At 40.2% G+C, this 21,141-nt stretch overlaps 1 protein-coding gene across 1 annotated transcript in view; it reads left to right on the top strand.

Annotated features, from left to right (window-relative positions):
- Positions 1 to 21,141, top strand: part of LOC112115930 (inaD-like protein) — a 206,818-nt gene that overhangs the window by 42,950 nt on the left and 142,727 nt on the right. The window contains exons 16-17 of the mRNA XM_024213156.2: positions 3,576 to 3,743; positions 8,358 to 8,489. Coding sequence (XP_024068924.2) covers positions 3,576 to 3,743; positions 8,358 to 8,489 — 300 coding nt within the window. The remainder of the gene's footprint in view (positions 1 to 3,575; positions 3,744 to 8,357; positions 8,490 to 21,141) is intronic.

Here is a 21,141-nt window from a genome sequence, read left to right as displayed (position 1 = left end):
CCCCCCCCCCCCACCCGTAGCTTAAAAAACAACTGAAACAAAACTGTGCTCTAGGGCTAAAACTATATATGCCAAGTTTCAGCCTAGAGCATGTTTTTACAGCCAAGCTATAAATCCTCTTAATTTCCATTACAAGCCCCTATTTATGACAGTCCCTTAACTAAAGCGAACAGCATTACACAGGTGCTGATATAACAACTGGAGATAGTTTGGATTAATAATTAATGAGGGAGATACATTTTTAAATGTATAGCAAGTTTAAACATTTATAAAGGTCTGTTTGATAGGAATCATAGTACTTACAAAAAATTCCTGTTTTTTAACTGATTTTCTTGTGTTGTTTTCATGGTGTCCGTTGCCTCCTTGTCACTCTCCCAATCCGTTTTGTTCTAAAACCTCCATTACTGTCATTCGGTGGAATGGCTAGTATGGAGTGATCAGTGGATGGGGCATCTGGCACCTTTCCTGCTTAGAGATTGATCTCCAGCAGCTATAAGAGAGCAGCGAGGGAGTCCCCAAGTCTGCTGGTGGACATAGAGTAGCCCTTGTCCATCAATCACAGAACACTGAGAGATGATAACTTCCCACCACACTAGCACTCCAAATGCATTTTAAAAAAACAACAACTTTGCCCTGATATTTTTGTTTAAATAATTAATTAACGGTTTAGCCTAATAGCTCGGCAGTCACGGCAATGCTGGATTACAGTTCCTAGAGCTCGTTGAAAACATCTGCCATTTTAGCGTGCAAGAAAACAAGAATTCCAGTTCACAACAAACGTCAAGGTTTCGACTTGCAGTTTCGTTCTGATGTGGAACGAAAACGAGGCCTTTCTCATGAGTTTTTGCCAAACTGCACCATAGAGTTAGGTGATGCCTATGCTTATGGCAGCATGTAAAGTACAGGCATTACACATGTAGCTCCAGACAGCAGGGAAAGGCTCTAGAAGCAGGACACTACATTGCTAAAAATGACAGTGCAGACTTGGGAGGCACTGCTGAGGCATGTAAAGAGCCAAGTAGGGTATATACCCTTGAGGTTCAGGCATGTAGAGCACACTATTCGCCTAAGCAGTGCCTCCTGTCTACATTGCTACTTACTGCACTGCCTACTGCTACACTGTGCTAGTTGGCCGTGCAGCGTCTGTACTCTACACACTGCTGTAATGTAGACATAACTCCAGGGTCTGCGTGTGTCTGTCTCTCTCCTGTTGAAATTGTTCTGCTTCATATAAATAATTGTTAGGCCAAGATAAAGACATTGCCTCCATTGCCTCATAGTTAGGACATTCACCTGGGATAGGGGAGCCTCAGATTCAAGTCCCTGCTCTGAATAGGGCAGAGTAGGGACTTGAACCTGGGTCTTCCATGTCCCAGCTGAGTGCCTTTGTCACTATGCCATTGGCTATTCTGAGGCATGTCTCTCTGTCTCTCTCTTGAGCTGAGAAACCTTTGTGATGAAAGTTTTGTTGAAACAGAGATGCTTCTGTTTCGTAAATCAGTATTTCCCAATAAAAAATATTTTGTGGGAAAATTCCTGACAAGCTCTGCTGACTGTATAACTCTAGATCAGCAATTCTCAAACTGGGTCGGGACCCCAAAGTGGGTTACGACCCTGTTTTAATGGGGTCACCAGGGTTGGCGGTAGACTTGCCAAGGCCGAAGCCTGAGCCCCACCACCTGGGGCCGAAGCCCGAGGGCTTCAGCCCTGGGTGGCAGGGCTCAGGTTACAGGCAGTCTGCCTGGGTCTGAAGCCATTGAGCTTTGGCTTCGCCCCTCTCCACCCCCACCCCAGCCAGGGCGGCGGGACTTGAGTGGCCTCAAGCTTTGTTCCTTGCTGCTGGGGTCATGTTGTAATTTTTGTTGTCAGAAGGGGGTCGTGGTGCAATGAAGTTTGAGAAACCCTGCTCTAGATTATCTCCTCAATTGTGTTACAAAGTTGAGAGGAAAATGGTAGGTTCTTAAACAGCATAACTCCTATTTAAACTACATAAACTCAAAGCAAAGGAGGAAGAATTGAGCTTATCTAAGGAAAAGTGATGACTCTGGAAGACAGGTATATGATATAGTATGGGGCATGTAATCTTAACCAAACCAACCTAAATCACATCCACAGGGATGGAGATACTGGAAATGACATTGAGCAGATCTTGACTTCAGCAGACATATGCACTACTTGGTAGCTGTAGAATCAGGGTGTTTTGTCAGGCCATTGACACTTGGTGAAATTCTGCATTCTTTGTATATGTAATATTTTTACAGTGCAACCAAGTGTAACACCTACATACGTTCTTTGTGTGGACACTACCAACTGTTAAATTGAGAGAGGGTGGAAAACTCTTCATATTTAGGTTTCTTAAAAAAGAGGGGAGGAAAGAGTATTATTGCAGTAAGCCACTTTGAAGGGAATATTATTTTACATAACCACCATCTGTGGTTGTAAAAATCATTAACGATTGCCTTGCGGTCTTCCGTTATCACTGAGCAGCTAAAGTTTATGGGATGATAAGGCTTAACTTGTCAGGACTTTCTGCTGAATTGCTTATTGTAATTGCTTTTTCTTTTTATTGTGTAAAGCATTTGTGTATATCCTCTCAAGGATCTAGCTCATTTCATCCATTTGCCTATATTTTTAAAGCCTGCAACAGTTGTTGAAGTTTGGACTTGGTGCATTTGATTTAGAACAGCTCAAAATCATCCAGATTTTGAATTGTTGGTGAAATATTTCCTCAAACTCAATTTTTTGATGCCAAGACACCAATTGCCTCCCCAGAATGTTTTGGGATTTCCAACCAGCTCTACTTTGGCTTCATCATTGATCCTAACTGGTATCCTTGTTGGCAGACTTGGCAGAGAAACCATGGATTGACTGGGACATGGAGAATGAATAACACTCTCAACTTGGCCCACGTAGAATGTAATTCAGGCACATGGGTGGGACAGTGGGCAGGAGTTTGCATTGCCAGTGGGATGCCTGTTGATGAAAAGAGCACTTCAGTCATGTGGGCTGTCAAGCCAGCAGTTTATACAGGCACTGAAAAGTGCTTAATAAATAAAGCGTTCTGACATTAGGACTAATTTCTAAAAGCACTTTAAACTAGAGTCAAGTACTGCTGAAATCAGTTTTCCTGTCTGTGCATTGGGGGAGGCTGTGAATAACTTACCTGGAAGGAACCCAGAAAGAATGACTACCATGGTGAAGGGATTAAGACCAAAATGCCTGCTGTAGGAGGTGTTGGGACTAGAAACACAGAGGGCAGGAAATAAATGAAGGGAAGCTGAATAAAACAGAAGACATGGATCACCACTATGTAATAACAATAAAGTCACCAGAATCCGGAGATGGAATAACAGTCTTACAGTAATTTATGTATATTTTAGGGGGTACATTAACTAAACCACTCAAGCTTCACTGGAATCCCTCAGTGAAATTAGACCTTTATACAGTTGGGGAGGACAATTATTGCATATAGTGTAATGGTTTAAAGTAAACGAGAGAATATTTTTATTGCAGAACCTGATCAATATCCTTTTAAATATCTGAATGGTGGTGCATGTTTTCTCTTTTCTGCCTAGGTAAATGGAGTTCAGCTTTATGGAAAATCCCGCCGTGAGGCAGTTTCTTTTCTGAAAGAAGTGCCGCCTCCGTTCACTCTGGTTTGTTGTCGGCGCCTGTTCGACGATGGCGGCGAATCCTTTGTGGATGAGCTCAGCACCATCGAGGTTTCGTCTCCGGAGCCAAAGGTAGCGATAAGAGATTGTGTAGCTCAGTTGGACAGAAGTTCACTAACTTTCTAAAGACAGTGTTTTGGCTTCCCTCTTGTTTGCTTCAACCAATTTCAGCTCTTTAAAACAAAAATGTGTGAAATCCATTTGCGTGGATATGTACATCAGCTCTTTGTACCCAGCTGTCTTGCAAAACGGTCTTTACATCTCATCACTGTTTCACATGGAAATGCCAAGCAGGTTAAAAAAGACATGAGAAACCAGCTCAGTAAGAGGGATTTACTTTGTACTTATGTAGGGTCATCACTTCTAATCTTTAACAAAAGCTCATTGTATTATTTCCTGAGGGTTATCCATGTGCTTGGTGCTGTTGGAAACATGAAAGGTAACATCTGTTTCCTGTCCAGTGGTGTTTCCAATCCCAGTAAGATAAACAACACAGCTCTGATATCATAATACAACCAGATGATAGGATTCAGCACTGATTGTTTGTTTGATTTGTCAGAAGTTATTGATTTGTTCAAATCGCTTTGCTATGTCCGATGTCATATGTGGTTTTTCAAACACCTTTCAGAATCCTTTTCTTTCTTCTTCCTTGCATTAATCCAATCAAATGGTTTCCACTCTGTGAGTTCTCTCCCTCCAAAGTGTTCTGTTCAGTGCCATATACTTAGGGCCCTACCAAATTCACGGTTGTGAAAAATGCGTCATGGAATGTGAAATCTGGTCTCCCCATGAAATCTTGTCTTTTGTGTACTTTTATCCTATACAGATTTCACGGAGGAGACCAGCATATCTCAAACTGGGGGCCCCAGCCCAAAAGGGAGTTTGCAGGAGGGTCACAATGCTATTGTAAGGGGGTCACAGTATTGCCACCTTTACTTCTGCATTGCCTTCGGAGCTGGGCAGTTGGAGAGTGGTGGATGCCGGCTGGCCAGCTCTGAAGGCAGTGCCACAGGCAGCAACAGCGCAGAAGTAAAGGTGGCAATACCATATCATGCCACCCTTATTTCTGCACTGCTGCTGGCAGCGGCACTGCCTTTGGAGCTGGGGTCCCAGCCAGCAGCTGCAGAACTTTCTGCAGCCAGGGGAGGTTCCTGGAGATGGATCTGAACCAGCCTTGGGAAGGGCCCCTGCAGGGGAAGAGGAAGTCCTGTCCCTCACCAACCCGGCCAGGACCAGCAGCTGGAGTGTGGCCTATGGTAGGAGCCCTCAGCCAGGGTGCCCTCAGCCCCTTCCCCTCCCTAGTTCCGGGTCCAGCACTCGGAGATTAAAGGGGTCTTGGGGTGTGTGTGTGTGTGTGTGTGTGTGTGTGTGTGACCACGGAAACCTGCCCCCAACCATGGTGCCCTGGGTGGTCGCCCACCCATAAGGCTGGCCCTGTCGACCCACAAAAGTGTTCTCCAGCTGTCCAGCTCTGAAGACAGCGCCGCCATCCCCAGCAATAGCACAGATGTAAGGGTGGCAACACTGTGACACCCCTCCCCCACTACAATAGCTTTGTGACACCTCCCCCACCATTGCCCCCTTTTGGGTTGCGGGCCCCACTGTTACAACACTGTGAAATTTCAGATTTTAGTATCTGAAACAGTGACATTTATTATTTTTTAAATCCTATGACTGTGAAATTGACCAAAATTGACTGAATTTGGTAGGGCCCTACGTATGCTCTATCACGCCACATGCTAACATGTCTTCCTTTATGCCATCCTATCACTTCTTGGGCTGGCCTTTCTCTTTTTCATTCAGTCTTGGTATATTGGGGTCTCTTACTCAGTTTGCAGGACTGTGGTTTATATGCTCATGCCATTTGAGCTTGTACTCATGTTTTTTGCATTTAGGGGGTGTTACTCTGAGCATATCTCTAGCATACACATTCCTCACCTGGTCTCTCTTGCTTACACCACTTTTCTATCTCCAAATTCGTATTTCTGTGCAACATCATTTGCTCATGTTTCTTCTTTGTTACCCAACACTCAGCAGCATACTTGAAAACTGGATGAACCACAGTTTTACAAACTTCTCCTTTTACACTTACTTGTATCTTCCTTTCACACCCTACACCACTTATCTCTTTCCTTTTGAGCCAAGCATTCATTATCCTCACTCTCTTATTTAATCCTCTATTTTCTCAGGTTCTGGACCCCCAAAAACTTGAAACTGCATTTTCAGTATTGACTGCGTGTCTAGTTTGAAGGATAATTCTACAGTGTTCATATAATTGAAATTACATACCATGTTCTCTTTCTCTGCTTATTTTGCACCCCTGTCTCTCCAACACATCTCTCATTTTATCAAGATCCTCTTGTAGACTATTTTTCTTAGTGTATAGAATGATATAATCTGCAAACAACATGCACCAAGGTGCTTCCTTCTGTATGTTCCTTGTGGGGGTATCCAGGATGAGATTAAACAAGAAAGGGCTCAATGCTGATCCCTGACACACTCCCACCTTAACCAATAGTTTGTCTGTTTCACCAGTAGAAGTTCTGAGTGTTGACCTTGCATCTACATAATGGTTTGAACAAGCCACACATACAGTTTTGATACCATTTTCTTCCTCATACACCACCAGACGACTTTCCTAGGAGACTCAACATCTTTTTAAAGTATGAACACAAAATCGGGTAGGAAAGTTTGGAGCATTGTGGCATTTGTGCTTTTACATATATAAACACAATGTGCCAAGGCAGCTTTTGGTAGTGGATGTCCCAAACTCATTAACTCAATGAGAGCAGGACTTGGCTTTAATTAGTGTAGTAGTGACAGAATAGCCCAAGTCTTTGGGTGGGTTGAAATGAACCATGGTGAGATATACTGGAACTTAAATAGAACACTGTGAATCTGCATGTGAAAATTATATTTCATTAAACAATAACAAATCTAACTGATTTAGTGACATTTTCTCTTTAAGGCTAAAGCACAAAGTGTTCAACAGAGACCCAGGAACACTTGACTAGAAGGTGCATGGATTTTGAGTGATGCTTTGACTTTTTCATGTTCTTAGGCTATGACAGTATTTTAGGTAATGTGTTTTCAGTGAAAGATATTTCATGTTTGTTGTTTACTCAGGTAGGTTACTAAAAACTTCATTGTACTATAAATACAAGGTATGTAAATCACTAAGCTAGCATGCTGACTATGTACATCAAATACATCATTCTTCAGCTTAATAGGTGAGCAGGAGCTTTGAATTATACTAAATCTAAGCCTTGCTCCCATTAGCTGATTACTTCCATCTTGCAAATCAAGTTTTTATGCAAAACTGGGAAAACAGGAGCCTTAGCACTTATTTCCATGGTAGAAGCCTTAAAAATCCCAAATTAAGTGTTGAATCTTGTAACATTTTTCCATTATAAAATGTATTTACTCCTGGTTGCCCCTTCTCCCTGATCTAGATTCTGCTTGGTAGGATGGCCTTCCTAGGAGGATAGGTTGGCCAGTACTATGGATATTTTGTTCAATAGTGGAGGCACAAAGAGGAACCATGTGCCATTTAGAAGGGTCCCTTCTATTGCTATAGAACTCCTTCTTCCTTACTACTTGACTTTGCCTTTTTAATGAATATTTTTCATCCGTATGACACCAGTTAAGTGCATTTGCCAACAGGTGATACTGATTGAATGACCCAAAGACTCTCTTGCTCCTTAAATCCACCTCCACAATATTTCTACTTTCTTCTGATCTAGGGAGCAAGAAGCCATGTCTGTGATTATAGCTTCTTTATCCCTTTGGGCCAGTGGTGATGGTTTGTGATACCTGCATGCTTACACAATGAGCTGAAATTAAATGATTGCTATGTTAATAATGGAAGGTCCTCAAGTTTCCTGATGACAATTTCCATTCAAACTTCGCAGAGATCATGCTACTTGCCTGTGGACTTCCTTTTTTTTCTTTTACATTTGCAATATTGTTTCCCTCTACAACAAATGATGCAATAGCAGTAAAATTTGTAATCTGTATTTTATCTTAGACAACAAGGGATGATTTTTTTTCTCAAAACTTTTGAAATACACTTGTGAAGTCAGTTATTTTTAGAAGGATATGTGTTTCTCTCTCTCTCTCTCTCTCTCTCTCTCTTCCAGAGTTCAAATGTTAAAAAAAAAATAAAAAAAAAAAAAGGTTTTTCAAAGTCATGTACTCACATAGTTGCAATTTGGGATTGATTAAGATTCTAATACTTAAAATCCTCAGGACCTTCTGTCTTTTAATGGGCTTTCCCTTATGTGGTGGTTAAATCCTTGTGTTGAGAAATTTATTTTTCCTTTTATGCATCTAATGGGATGGCCGAAGTCCATTGACATGTAAAAGGTTAGTGCCATTAGTGTAATTAGAAATAATCCTTAACGTTCTATAATTACATCTCAGTATTTGTGTGCAGTGTTAGGCCCTGATGGACATGTTTAGCTTTGCTGTTGGGAGTGGTCACAATGGGACTTCCTGTGGTAAATGCATAAGTGTTTGCAAGATCAGGACCCTAGTCTGGATGGAATTAGAGAAAAAAGATATATATTATTTCAGATGAGTTCCATCTTGGATGAACCATTAATGTAGGAGGAATATTGAATGAATAAACTTCCATCCAGAACTAAAAATAGGGATAGTATTTGCAGCAGATATTTTATTTTTCAGATGAAACCAGAAGTAGACCTTCATCCTGAAGAGGAAGGAGATGGTGAACTAGCATTGTGGTCTCCTGATGTGAAAGTTATTGAACTAGAAAAAGACTATAAAGGTTTAGGATTCAGCATTTTAGATTATCAGGTATGCTATTCCTTGTACTGTATATATCAATAAATACTGAAAATACCTCTGATCCTCTCTTTCCCTTTGTACTGTGCCTCAAAATTTCCTGTAAATATTGTTACGATGATTTGGTAATATATTTATAACATACTACAGTGACATTGCACTTGGACTTTGAAATTTGGGAGAAATTATTTGTTCCTTTGAGGCCAAATTTTCCTGTGTTACACTGGACCAACTATGTAAAGTATACGGTAGAACATTGTTTTAACCCAGACTAATTACTGGATATAATAAAGTGCAGTTAATCATCCTCTAACTCCTAACTTTGTGTTTAAAGGCTACGGGTTCTCTTAATCACTGGGAATTACTTTATAAATAATTGATTTAGTGAGAAAGCATTTAGTATCGCAACATTTTTTTGCTATTTGTTAAATGTTTTGTCAATTTCCCCCCTCCCTCCTTCAGTTAAAAATACATTTGTGATGAGCCTGTTAGTACAGTGCTTTGCACAGGGGCTCCTAGGTGTCACAGTAATACAAATAAATAACCATTGGTTCTTTAGGCCTGATCCAAAGGCCATTAAAGTCAATGGGAAGACTCCTGTTATGATCAATAGACTTTGAATCAGACCCTTAAAGCACAACTATTCATTTTCCAACTTAAGGGCCCTTGATACCAAGTTTCACCACAATTGACTTCCATGGTGAGGTTATAAAGCCAGAAGTGACAAATGGGGTCAGCATGTGAAACCCAATTTAACTCCTCTGCTAATAAAGTAATAAATTGCTTTAATTTCATGTATTGTATAAGAATAGGGTATAGACATTAAATAATTTTGTCTCTTGACTGCTTTAAATGTTTAGCCCAACGTACTTGGGGCACAGAATTTTTTCATTCTTTTTCTTAAAAGGAGCTGAATCTCAGACCCCAATAATAGCTTAAAGCAAATTATTCTTAAAAACAATCTTTTTTTTTTTTTTTTTTTTTTAAAAAAAAAAGTTGTGGAACAGATTTCATAGACATGATCCTAAAGCTCCTTAGTAATTAAGAGCCAAAGTCTCTGCCGGTGTAATTGGGTAAAATTCTATTGAATCTGTGCCCACTTACATTAGTAAAGAATTTGGCCCTAAATAAAGATATAAAAAATATCAGAATTTTGAGGTTAGGATGAAGTTTCTAATGTTATCCGTCAATGTGATATTTTAAAACCTCTAAGCACCATACTCCTAAGAATTAAAATTGCTGGATTGCTTTTCGTAATAACATAAACATCTGAGTGCTGCCTAAATGTTGTGGTTGAAGGAAAAAAATGTAGTCTATCATTGCACATAAATGTCAAGTGATATAAAAATCAATTATATTTTATACAATAAGACATGAATCAGGAACAGATTAAAATAAAAATACTTGGGGTATTATGCAAAACCATTAATTCCATATTTTGCCAGTGTGATTTAAGATTACTGAAAGTAGATCCTGTTAGTCATTTTTGCTGATACGTGTTGTGTTACAGTAGAGTCCCTGGGACTCTACAAAGCAGCAATACACTGATTTGCTTTCAAGTTCTCATATAATCAGAATTAATGAAAGCTTTAATAACAGGCTTTTTATTTACTTATTCACAAATGTAAATACATTAGAAATATTGGGATCCTTGCAGATTTAAATACTTTCAGATCAATATTAAATAAACTGTAATCCACTTAATCTCAGCTCTATAATTACAAGATATTGTGCTATTTTTCTGTTCGGGATTGCCTTGTAAAACTGTGTTGCTCTTCCCAGCACATGCTGAGTTCACTCTAAGAGCTGGTCCATACTAACCCCCCAGTTCGAACTAAGATACGCAACTTCAGCTACGTGAATAACGTAACTGAAGTCGAAGTACCTTAGTTCGAACTACAAAGTAGTTACCGCGGGTCCACACGCGGCAGGCAGGCTCCCCCGTCGACTCCGCGTACTTCTCTCGCGGAGCAGGAGTACCGGCGTCGACGGCGGGCACTTCCGGGATCGATTTATCGCGTCTAGACAAGACATGATAAATCGATCCCAGAAGATCAATTGCTTACCGCCAAACCCGGAGGTAAGTATAGACGTACCCTGAGAGAGAGAGCGCACTTCATTTAAAAAACAATTAATAGTCCTCAGTCATGGAAAGAAGTGATCTGAGTTTGCCTACTGGAAAACTGTCCAGAACTCTTGCATGGGGTGATTTTGAAAAGCACAAATGAGGGATGCACAACTCTCACTGAAAATCAATGGAAACTGGGTGCCTAAAATCCCATTTCTGCCTTTAAACTTCCCCCTCCTAAGTTAATACTGCTTTAAAAATGTAAGTGTCCAGCCCCATGTAGTTTGCTTCTAAAGCTTTATTGAGAAAAAATTCAAGCTTTACAATGGCAAATATACTGCTTACAAGATGTTTTCACTGTTTATACGTAAAGTGCATAAATAGTGTCCATTTAGGTGACCAGTAACTTAATTTTAAAGTTTGGTATTTGTGAGATAATTGAGTTATAACATCTCTTGCTGTGAGTGATTTAGATGATAAATCCAAATGAGTGAAACTCGTTTTTTTGCAAGGCAGAGGAAAGATGATTTTGTGGAAGAACAAAGACCATATCTGTGACTTTCAGTGTTTCAGGTATTAAACTGTAAGCTTCTAATGTATAGGCATATTGGTCCAGAAGTCTGTGATAGTGGCTGTTACCAGACGCTTTAGGAAAGGTGCAAGAAAACCCTGTTGTAATCATTTATGGAACTACCTGCCTTTTGGGATGGGTGGTTGGCGGGGGGGGGGGGGGGGGGGGGGGTGTTCTGCCTCTCATCCTTGAATGGCTGGTGTATACTCTGAAGCAAGAGAGTTTATTCCTCCATCTTAATTTTTGTTATCCTATCTATCTGTTACGTTCCTGGCATACACATAGAGAAGTTTGTTTAAAAACATAAAATACTTTCGCTGAAAGGTTGCAACATAACACTATTTCTTAGAATTCAGAATGATAACGCACAAGAACCCAAAAACAGAGATAAAGCAGGCTCACCATATCTTACTCTAGGCAGGCTCTCTGCAGACTGACTTCTGAAAGACCCTGATTGCATGCTTCCCTACATAGCCTCCTAACCTGCGAGCAGGACCAGGGAAACCTTTAGGATTTAAAGTGACAGCTTGTAATTTTTACACTGTTTTCAGTACAGCACGCTATCTGATATAACTGTGAGGGTATGCCTACACAGCAAAGAAAAACCCGTGGCTGGCCTGTGCCTGCCGACTCGGGCTCACAGGGCTTGGGTTACGGAGGCTGTTTCATTGCTCTATGATCCTGCGGGGTGGAAGTCTACACTGCAATGAAACAGCCCCCGCAGCGAGCCTGGAGTCAGCTGGCACAGGCCAGCTGCGGGTTTTTCTTTGCTGTGTAGACAGACTCTGAGTGTTCTCATTATCCATATAAATGTTTAATCCTACATTGAATCCTATTAAACTATTGTCCTGAAAGATCTGTTGTGTCCCAGCGTAAGTTTTCTGATACTTCATAGTACAAGCCCATTTGTGCTTCCGAAAAGCAATACTAATAAAAACTCTTAGCGATGGAGAATAGGAATTGAGAACGGAGAGAGTGAAATTATTACTCTGGCATATTAATTTTTAATGGACTATCCTTCTCATGATGTTACATCTATAAAATAAATAAGCGTATCCCAAGTGATCTAAAAGATATTCCGAGAAATGTATAAATGTAATGTCAGCTAATTTATACTTAACTTACATAACTTTAATTACAAATTAACTATACTGATTGAGAGTGACCAATAATATTTCTACCTTTTCCCTACATTTTGTTTTTGTTTTCCTTTTTTGTGTTAGTAACTTAAGAACTTGAAATCAGATTTTTTTTTTATTTACAGGCTCCTCATGGAAGGATCTATTGCTGAAACATATGGTATCACTACACGAAGAGTGGGGCGTAGCCTTTGTGCTACCATAGAACATTTGTCTGTAAATTTTAAGCTTGGGATTTTCAGCTTTGCATGGTCATTTAAACTTAATAGATCTATTTGCATTCACCAGATCTACTAAATTGCAATGAGAAGTTTTAAAACTACTAAGCTTAACCTTGCAGGCAAGATGCCATGCTGTAGAAACAGATGATCCCATGATGGAGCCCCTAAAATTGTGTGATATGTTTCACTGGATTCCTCCCTGAGGGGGTCTGTTTATTTTAAATAACAGCCTCCCGCTCAAGACTTGGTTGTTTAAAATGAATAATAGTGCTGATGTTGTAAAAATACAATGTGGTGAGATTAGTCAGATCTCTTAATTTAACCCTGGTCATTCTTGGGGACAATTTGGATGGGATACCTCTGAAGGAAAATCCCAGGTACAGTGGTACGTGATGATGGAGATTCTACAAGCAGTATGCCACCTTCTGAGTTGACTGTGAACCTATATCTCAGTGGAGTCATGAGGAGCATTGTGTGTTACTGAAGATTCCATCTTAAAACACAAGTCCTGTCCACTTTCTGGTTATTAAGGAAGGCGTGGTTTAAAGTTTAGTATCCTGGCCAATTTCTAGGTTGAGCAATATTCTTTATCTCCTTTAATTTTCCCCATAATTTCACTTGGAGAAGTTACTCTGCTCCATCTCCTAACTAACTTTTATGTAGCATTGCTGACGTGTTCAGTGGTAACTACATTGTGGTGGTGGGTGAGTGATCCTGATGTTTAATCTGTAAAGTGCTTTGGGCTTGTTTAGGATATAAGGTGCTGTACATGAACATTGTTCTCTGCCAATAGGGGTGAAAGTTTTGCTTATTAACAACTTTGACTATCAGAAAGAAGGGATGGAGGTTTGGTTCAACCAGAGGACTAAGCCACCCAACCAGCCAGAGGAAATATAAATGTTTGATGAATAGCCACCATTGCTAGTAGTAGTGATACTTTTTTTTTTTTTTTCCTTTTTAAGGAAAAGGCAAGAGAAAATGATGCTTCAATCGGAAAAATAGGAAACAGTTATATAAAAATGAGTATGATCATGTGGGGGTAGATAGGGAGGAAGGAAATTCAGCACCCAAGATATAGACATTTAGAGACTGATGAAACCAGATACTAGGAAGGATAGTCCATTGAGCCTTGGGTTCTGAAAAAATAGCCTTTAGCATAGACCCAGCAGAGCAAAGAGATTCCATAACCAATTAGTGATGTGTTACAGACGTATAGGGAAAACCACAGGCAGTTGTCCTGCAAATTTCGTGCGATTGTATTAACCAGAAGCTGACTCTTGAATAAGCTGATGAGCCTTTATCAAATTAAACAAGATGCTAAACAGACTTTTCATGGAGCGTAATTGCCTATGTTTGGAATTCACAGTACTTTAAAATATTTGATATGTGACTACAGCTAGAACGGGGGTGGGGAGGTATGGTAGTGCTGGGGGTATACAGAAAGGTGGGCTTGCATTTTACACAGCATCTTTAATCCACAAAGATTCCAAAGTACTCTTTGAATTGCTTCAGTCACATCTGAAACTCAGTGACTACTGGGGCCAAATGCAGGTGCCGTTGAACAATGCATAACGGAATACAAACAAAAAAATCTCTCAACCATTTCCAAAAGAGGCCCCAGGAGTTTTAAAGAGACACACCCTAATCCATTCATATCCTGCTTGGAGTGTTCACCAGTTTGATTTGGGCTGGAGCATTGTATAACATCCCTCTTCCTAAACACTTTGCGCTCTTACAATTTTTGGGGTTTAGGCCACGTTGAAATGAATGTGTTTTGGACAGAGAGGCATATTCACATCCCCATGAAGCACACTTTCACCTGTTCATGTGATGGAAACCAGTGGCTTATTGGCAAGCATAGTCATACAGCTATATTAAAAAGCAATTGTATCATGGCTATTCGCTTGGTACTGGAAAAGCTGATGAAGGCTGCTTTTCTTCCATCTCTACGACCCATCCATATTTATTAACATCAAAGTACTGTAAGCCTTAATGCCAACTGTGCTGAAGATCTTGTCTGACAGAGAATTTGCATCTTTCCCTTTATGGGAAAGTTCTGCATCCCTTAAATCATATTAAGCTTCTTGATTTGAAAAATAATACTATATAGTGTGTTCATGAATGTAGCTATTGAGAAAATTCTCTCATAGTTCTGCTTAAATACTGCTTTTCAGTACTGAAAAGGGGATGAATGGAATGAACACATTCCTGATGGAGTTTCTAGGGTACTTGTGATGAGCGACTTTCAAAACCTCAATACAGCAGTACTAAAGGCATCAGGAGTCCAGAAGCCACTTTAACAGATCAGAGGCTTTATATATCAGCATGAGATCCAGATGGGATAGACAGAAAAAGTTCACTGCTGTAAAGAAACTAAAGAGGAGCTGAGATGCAAAAAGTTCCAAGAGGACTTGGATCTGTGCTGAGGTGCAGTTTGGGAATGGTAACTCTGATTTCTCCCAGAACGAGAAGTTAGGAGAGAATCCCATGATGTGTTACAGGAGGAGGAAGAAGAAAGAAGTAGTATTTGTAAAGGGGACTGCCGTATCCCATGGATTGGCTCTCATTATGTTTCTTGTTTGTTTGTTTTTTTAAAGCAGATTTTGCTTTGTGAACTGTCATGGTTGTTTTCCAGGTAAAATACCTGATTTTGGAGAGATTTTGGGCATTAGGCTGGAACATCTGTTCATTCAGAGTCCTTGAAATAATTAAAATAATAAACAGTAGTATTAAAAGTTAGAAACCTTTCCCTCCTCCTCAAGTAAATACAGATTGGGTCACTTTTTGAATTTCTTGTCTGCTGCAAGAAAGTCTTTATCTTTAAATGTACAGGAAATCATCATCATTATTCTGTAGAAGTCACTCTACCTTGAAGGACAGGGTGGGAATTTAAGGGGTCAGTACTGTAGCTTGAACAGTAGTTAAAAAGCAAAGTGTTTTCTAAAAATTAGTCATGAAAAGACTAGAAAAAGCTGTATGAATGGTTGGTGGTTATAGAAAGGCTCTGCAGTCTGCCTGTGACAGTTGGAAGCTCATCTATGGCCCCAAGCAGACACAGTGAACTAGCAACCTCTGAAAGTTCTGTTCCACTTCCATGTTTATCTGTGTTGGGACACATTAGAGGTGATAGGTGAACCTGAAAAGGTTCAGAAAAGTCCCTGAAAGTTAAACATCTCCATGTTTTCTCAGCATCTTCTCCTTCTCCCAAAAAAAGATGCAACTCATGAAATCTAGTCAAGATTTACCATTCTGACTATGTCCGGTTCCTCTTCGAATCCTTTCCCTGCCTTCTCCTTGCTGCCTTCTACATCAGTATTTAAATGCTTTGTCCTCACTTTTATGTCTCTCTACAATTCTTCCTACTACCATTCTGTTCTCATCCTTTTCTCATGACCACTTCACTCCACCAAAGCTCCCACTCTCAACAGTCTTCCTTCAGCCTGGCCTGCTGCATGTAGACCCTCATCCCTGAACTGTCCAGTCCTGTCTCCAATGTCCCCTTTAGATTCCACAGTCCCTCCCTATTGCAAGGGAATGGCTGTTGCTTATATCCTATGGTAGTCCTTCCTAGAATTCCTTGTGCCTCTAACTCCCATCTTTAAAATTATTACCCTGTGCTATTCTTCCTATTTACTGCTCCTCCACTGAGTAATTATGAGTGTGACAGTGGGCAGAGTTTTGTTTTTTGTTTAGAAACTAGCGAAACATCTTTGCTTTACTGCATCCCATTCACCAAGGTTCAACTGCTTGTTTTCTATTTATAGGGCAAATTCCTCTGGGCAGGAAGCTTTTCTCTCTCTTTTTTGTAAAACACCTACCACCCTTTTGGGTGCTGTATAAATAGTAATGAAGAGCTCAGCAGGTTACTGTTAACTGCACCAGAGGGCCCCACAGAGAAATGCTGACTTAGTAAAGTTATTGCTTAAGAATCATGAGGATCCCAGTTTGAGTCTGGGCCGTGCTCAAATGTAGAATATTGATTAAGTCCATTCATGTGATTGGAAATAAGACCACTGGTTGTTCAGCTGCACTAAGGCTGTCTGCACTAATGTTGGGCTTCTAGCTGATACGTGCAACCATTGCTTTGATTGACTGTATTTGTATTTTCCCCTTTACTCCCATTCCCTCTGTGACCCCACCTGTTTATAGTTTTCTCCCTTGCCCATCTAAGTTGGGGGGAGGGCAGGGGAGAGTTGGTACCACCTGCTGGTTTCCAATTAGGTGTTTTAAAAATCTTGTCTGGGTTTTTCTTGAGTCAGCATCCAATGTGCTCCCCGAATCCTGGGAAGCCCAAGAGTTTATGCTATTAGAAGTGGGCAGCTGGCTTCAGCCCAGAATTTCAGTTCTGCTGAGCCCTAGCAAAGGATACGGACTATCACCAAAGGTAGAGAGAACCTGGGGATAGCAAAGAACTTGACTAGAGTAGAGGGAGCAGGTGGCTGGGAAAAGTGTTTTTGAAGAAGTGGCTGGAAGAGAGACAGAAACTAGGCTCAGGCAGAGAAGGAAAAATTGGGCAGAAAGCTTATTGTACTTGGTGAGAGGGAGCTGAGTATGGAGACTTCTGGGTGTGACGAGGTTGGATTATGAGTGAGGGGCCAAAACTCAGGATGTATTTTTAAACTGTAAAAAGATGAGGATGAAGTTTAGGCCTGGTCTTGGTGTACCTGAACCAACCCGTCCATCCTTCATACATATCTATATGGAATGCTTCTCTTCAGAGACTAGTTCCTCGACAAGTAATAGCTACTTGTTCATTAAGGAAAGTGTCATAATTTGGTTTGTACCTGGCTCCCCCCAAAGAAATACTTTCGAACAACAACACAAAACCAAAGGAATGCAATTTGTTGTTTTCTATGGAGAAAACAAACAGTGGGTCAAGTGGGGCTCATGAACTTTGCAAGAGTTAGGCCCACTTCCCAAAGGCATTACAGAAAGGGCAGTGCACCTCCGTGCAAACTACCTACAGTACATCCTTACTTCCCCAGCACATGAACCTCTTCCGAGCAGTAATTAGTCTGTACCAAAACTCGGTGGCGGTTTGAGTGAATAAATGAGTAAAGGCCATTAAGTTCATTCCACTTACAGTAGAAGACAGATTTGATTTCAGACCACCAGGAGTGAAGGGCTAGTGCAGAAAACCCATTCTGCCACCTACCCCTCCCATCCAGTTATTTATCTTTCCTCTTTTTCTGTGTTTTGTTTTTCTTTCTCTCTGAATTCCTGTTTCTTTACTGACATTTCTCACAACAGAAGTTTTGATTAATGCCAGCTGTGAACTAGTTTCTGAAATTCTTTTGCTTTATTCCCTCACTGCAGATCAATAAATACCCATGTTTTATTTCCCAAGCTTTGCCTTCTTCCATCCAAAAAAAAAAAAGCAACCTCGCCTTTTTTCTGTTTCAGGTTTGTGTTAAAGGCTCACATATTAATAAATCTGTAGTTTACCCGCTTGCTAAGGTATAGGTTCTTTTTGTCTGGAATAGTCATGAGTAAGTAGTGTTATTGGCTTCAATTTATCATGAGCAGGAGTTGCAGAATCAGGTCTTAAACGTTTTGTATTCCAGTCCAGTTGTCTCCGGAGTCTTGAGTTTGCTGGTGATTGACTGCAGGGTGGAGTGTGCAATGGTAGAAAATAGCCAGATCTAACAAACTATTAGCTCTTTCCAGGAGGTGGAATTTTGAAAGACATCTTGTAGAGTTAGGGCAGCTGTAACTGTTTTTAGAATTAACTTCCCTCCTCACACCAGTGCTACAGGGAAAGGGCTTTGATCATTTGGGCCATTAGGCTTAAACTGTCATTGCACTAGCCCCAGAGAGGACTGGGAAGGGAAAGGGACTCCCATCACAATTTCTCCTCTGCTCTCCTCTTTCCTCCAAGGGGAAAGTAAGTTCCTGCACCTGAACAGGGTCCAGCTTACTTCTGTTCCCCCAGTTCTAACTAGTTTGATGGCCGGCGTGTTGAGGAGGCTTTGCAGAAGGAATAGTGTCCGTGCTTTGCCCGAACTCTTCACTGGATGTGAAGCCATGATATAAGCATCTCTAATACAGCTACGCTGGGGATTGACCAAGGGGTGAGGAAAGGGATTTCCTCTTGTCCCTGGCCATTTTCGGGATAGTCAAAATCAAGCCCTTGGTAAATTACCCGTTAATCCTCACCGTACTATTATCTATGGTTTGCTTGTTCTTTGTTTGGGGCTTAAAGAGGGTTATAATCTGTCTACTGCTAAGTGTTCAGTTTTTGCTGAGAAGTTTAGTTTGTGAGAGAGTGTGTATGAGGTTATTTTCTCAGTACGTGTAATCGTGAGTGAGAGATGTGAATAAGTTGGGCATGGTTTAAGTTAGTCACATTCTGATCAATTTCTCAACATTTTGGTCAAAGGGGAAAACAAGGTTTTGGTTACATATAGCAGAACAGAAGAAACAGCAAAATTAATGACTTTGGGAGATCTCTTGAATATGGAAAAACTGTCACAAAAATAATGCTGGGGAACAATTTACATATTTGGTTTTGTGCTTTTTCTAGTAGTAGTCAACATACTTTCAAACAGACAAATTCAGCTTAAGATTTAGGTCTGATATTATGTTTAATTTTTTCTTTTAAATTTTGAATATCTGGGATGTTTTTTGATTAGTAACAATGCTGGTTTTCCTATACTAACCAGAGATCTGTCTGATAAATATATTTCATGTGATTGCAGGCCAAGCTGATTTGCATTAATGGACAGAATAAATTTGAGCAAACTGTCTGCTTATGTTGGTTGAATCATGTTTCCTTTTTCTGTTCAATATTTTTCATGCCTTAGCCCAGTTATTACTAGTTAAACTTGATTATATGCCCTTGGTTAACTTTATACCTGTTGAGGTGAAAGATTGTAGTTTGAATATCAGAGAGAGATTTAAGTCTTATTGTATTCAAGATACAAAACGAAGGTTGTAAAAAAATAAATTCATATACCTTAGTACTGTAAGTGATCCCATGCAAAATGTAATGTCACAGTAACCTAATTAACATCCTCTGATCTGTAATATGTTTCTCTTGGCTCTGTCTTATAAATCCCCCCACTACACAAATTGGCAGTTGCAAAATTGTTCAGATAACTTAAAATTGGTACAGAAAAACTGTCTCAAATGGTTTCTTTTGGGACTGTTTACTGTACCGTGCAGTACTATTCTTGGTACACATTAACAGGTAAATTCTTTTGGGGCAGCAGGCCGTTTGTTGCAATGTTCACGGAAGTTGATCCAGCCTAATGCAGATTTTAAGTGGTGTCAAAGCTAATACATTCTGAAACTAAGGGAGAATAATAGTGTATAGTAAATGTCAGTCACCTGCAGTTGTATATTTCACATATACTCCTTCTACGTGAGACTAGGTATGGTTAGCATTAAATCTATACTTAATAGGCTGTTGCATTCAGAATTTTGATGCATATCCTCTGTGCCTAACATATTGTGCAAAATCTCATAGCCCAGCAGAATGGGATGTATGTTGTTAACCTAAAACTCCTCTGTTATTGTGAGTACTGTCACTGGTCTTTAGTGCCCTCTATTGGGTAATACAGAAATTTCATAGGCTTTGAAAATAATAAAGGCATCAGTCAATGAGTATCATTTTTAGAGTGACCAGACAGCAAGTGTGAAAAATCAGGACAGGGGGTGGAGGATAATAGGTGCCCATATAAGACAAAGCCCCAAATATCGGGACTGTACTGATACAATCATTTTTTGTATAAAGAAACTTGGTAGCTGAGAGTTGAAAACCATCAGTGTCTACGGCATGTGTAACTATTGCTTCAGCTTCACTAAAAGTCTGAGCTCCATCAGCATAGCCCCATGGGGTTATGCTGACATATGCTCATGGGGCTTATAACAGCATTCCAGCAAGCTCAGCATTTTAAGAGACTTCTTGCAGTTCAGAACCAGGACCCCCAGAGAGAGCAATTCAGGTGGCCTCTTTTTGACTCTTGGCATTGCTAAATGAATCCAGAACAAATGAGGCTCTGAGAATGGCAAGGCAAACATGACACCCTAGCTCAAGGAAAGGTTTGTGGGTTTTGAATGGAAAAAACTATGGTTAGACATAGTATATTTCACATTTGTGTTAATTGTGACCATTTCGTGCAAGTTCATATGTACTAGATCAGGCCTAATGCAAAGGTCAAAAAAGACAACTACCAGGTCCCATTTCCTAAAGGGATATTTGAAGGTGCAGCCACCTCTTGTCTGTTGAGTTGTGAACATGGTAAAATGTGCCAGATCTTTTTAGTCTTGTTTGATCCCTAGGGAAATAAATTTGTCCCAGTGCCCATGAGAGTAATGGAAGCTCCCCACCATTTTCCTCTCGAGACCTATTAATTTGCTTTTCCTGTTTTGCTTATAAATAATTTTACCATTTACTTTAGAAGTGCTTCCTTAGACATATATGTCTAGTTTTAGACAGAGGACTTGTACTGGAGTGAATTTGGCTTAATCTGTTTTTAGTTCTCCCAGCAAGATAACATTTTAACTCTAAATTGGGGTTTTCCCTAGTCTATCACACTCATCCTACCTCCCAGGTAAATGAACCTCTTACCTGGAAGTCACTAGCTGAAATCCAGATATGGCTGGTAGTGACTAAAGACAGCGTTATCTGTTGGCTTAATGGTGGCCTATATGAAATGAGTTG

Source organism: Terrapene carolina, unplaced genomic scaffold, assembly GCF_002925995.2.
Source record: "Terrapene carolina triunguis isolate 2854851 unplaced genomic scaffold, T_m_triunguis-2.0 Scaffold211, whole genome shotgun sequence".
Taxonomy (NCBI): domain Eukaryota; kingdom Metazoa; phylum Chordata; order Testudines; family Emydidae; genus Terrapene; species Terrapene triunguis.
The sequence above is the reverse complement of the archived record's forward strand: the minus strand, read 5'-3'. Positions and strand labels throughout refer to the sequence as shown.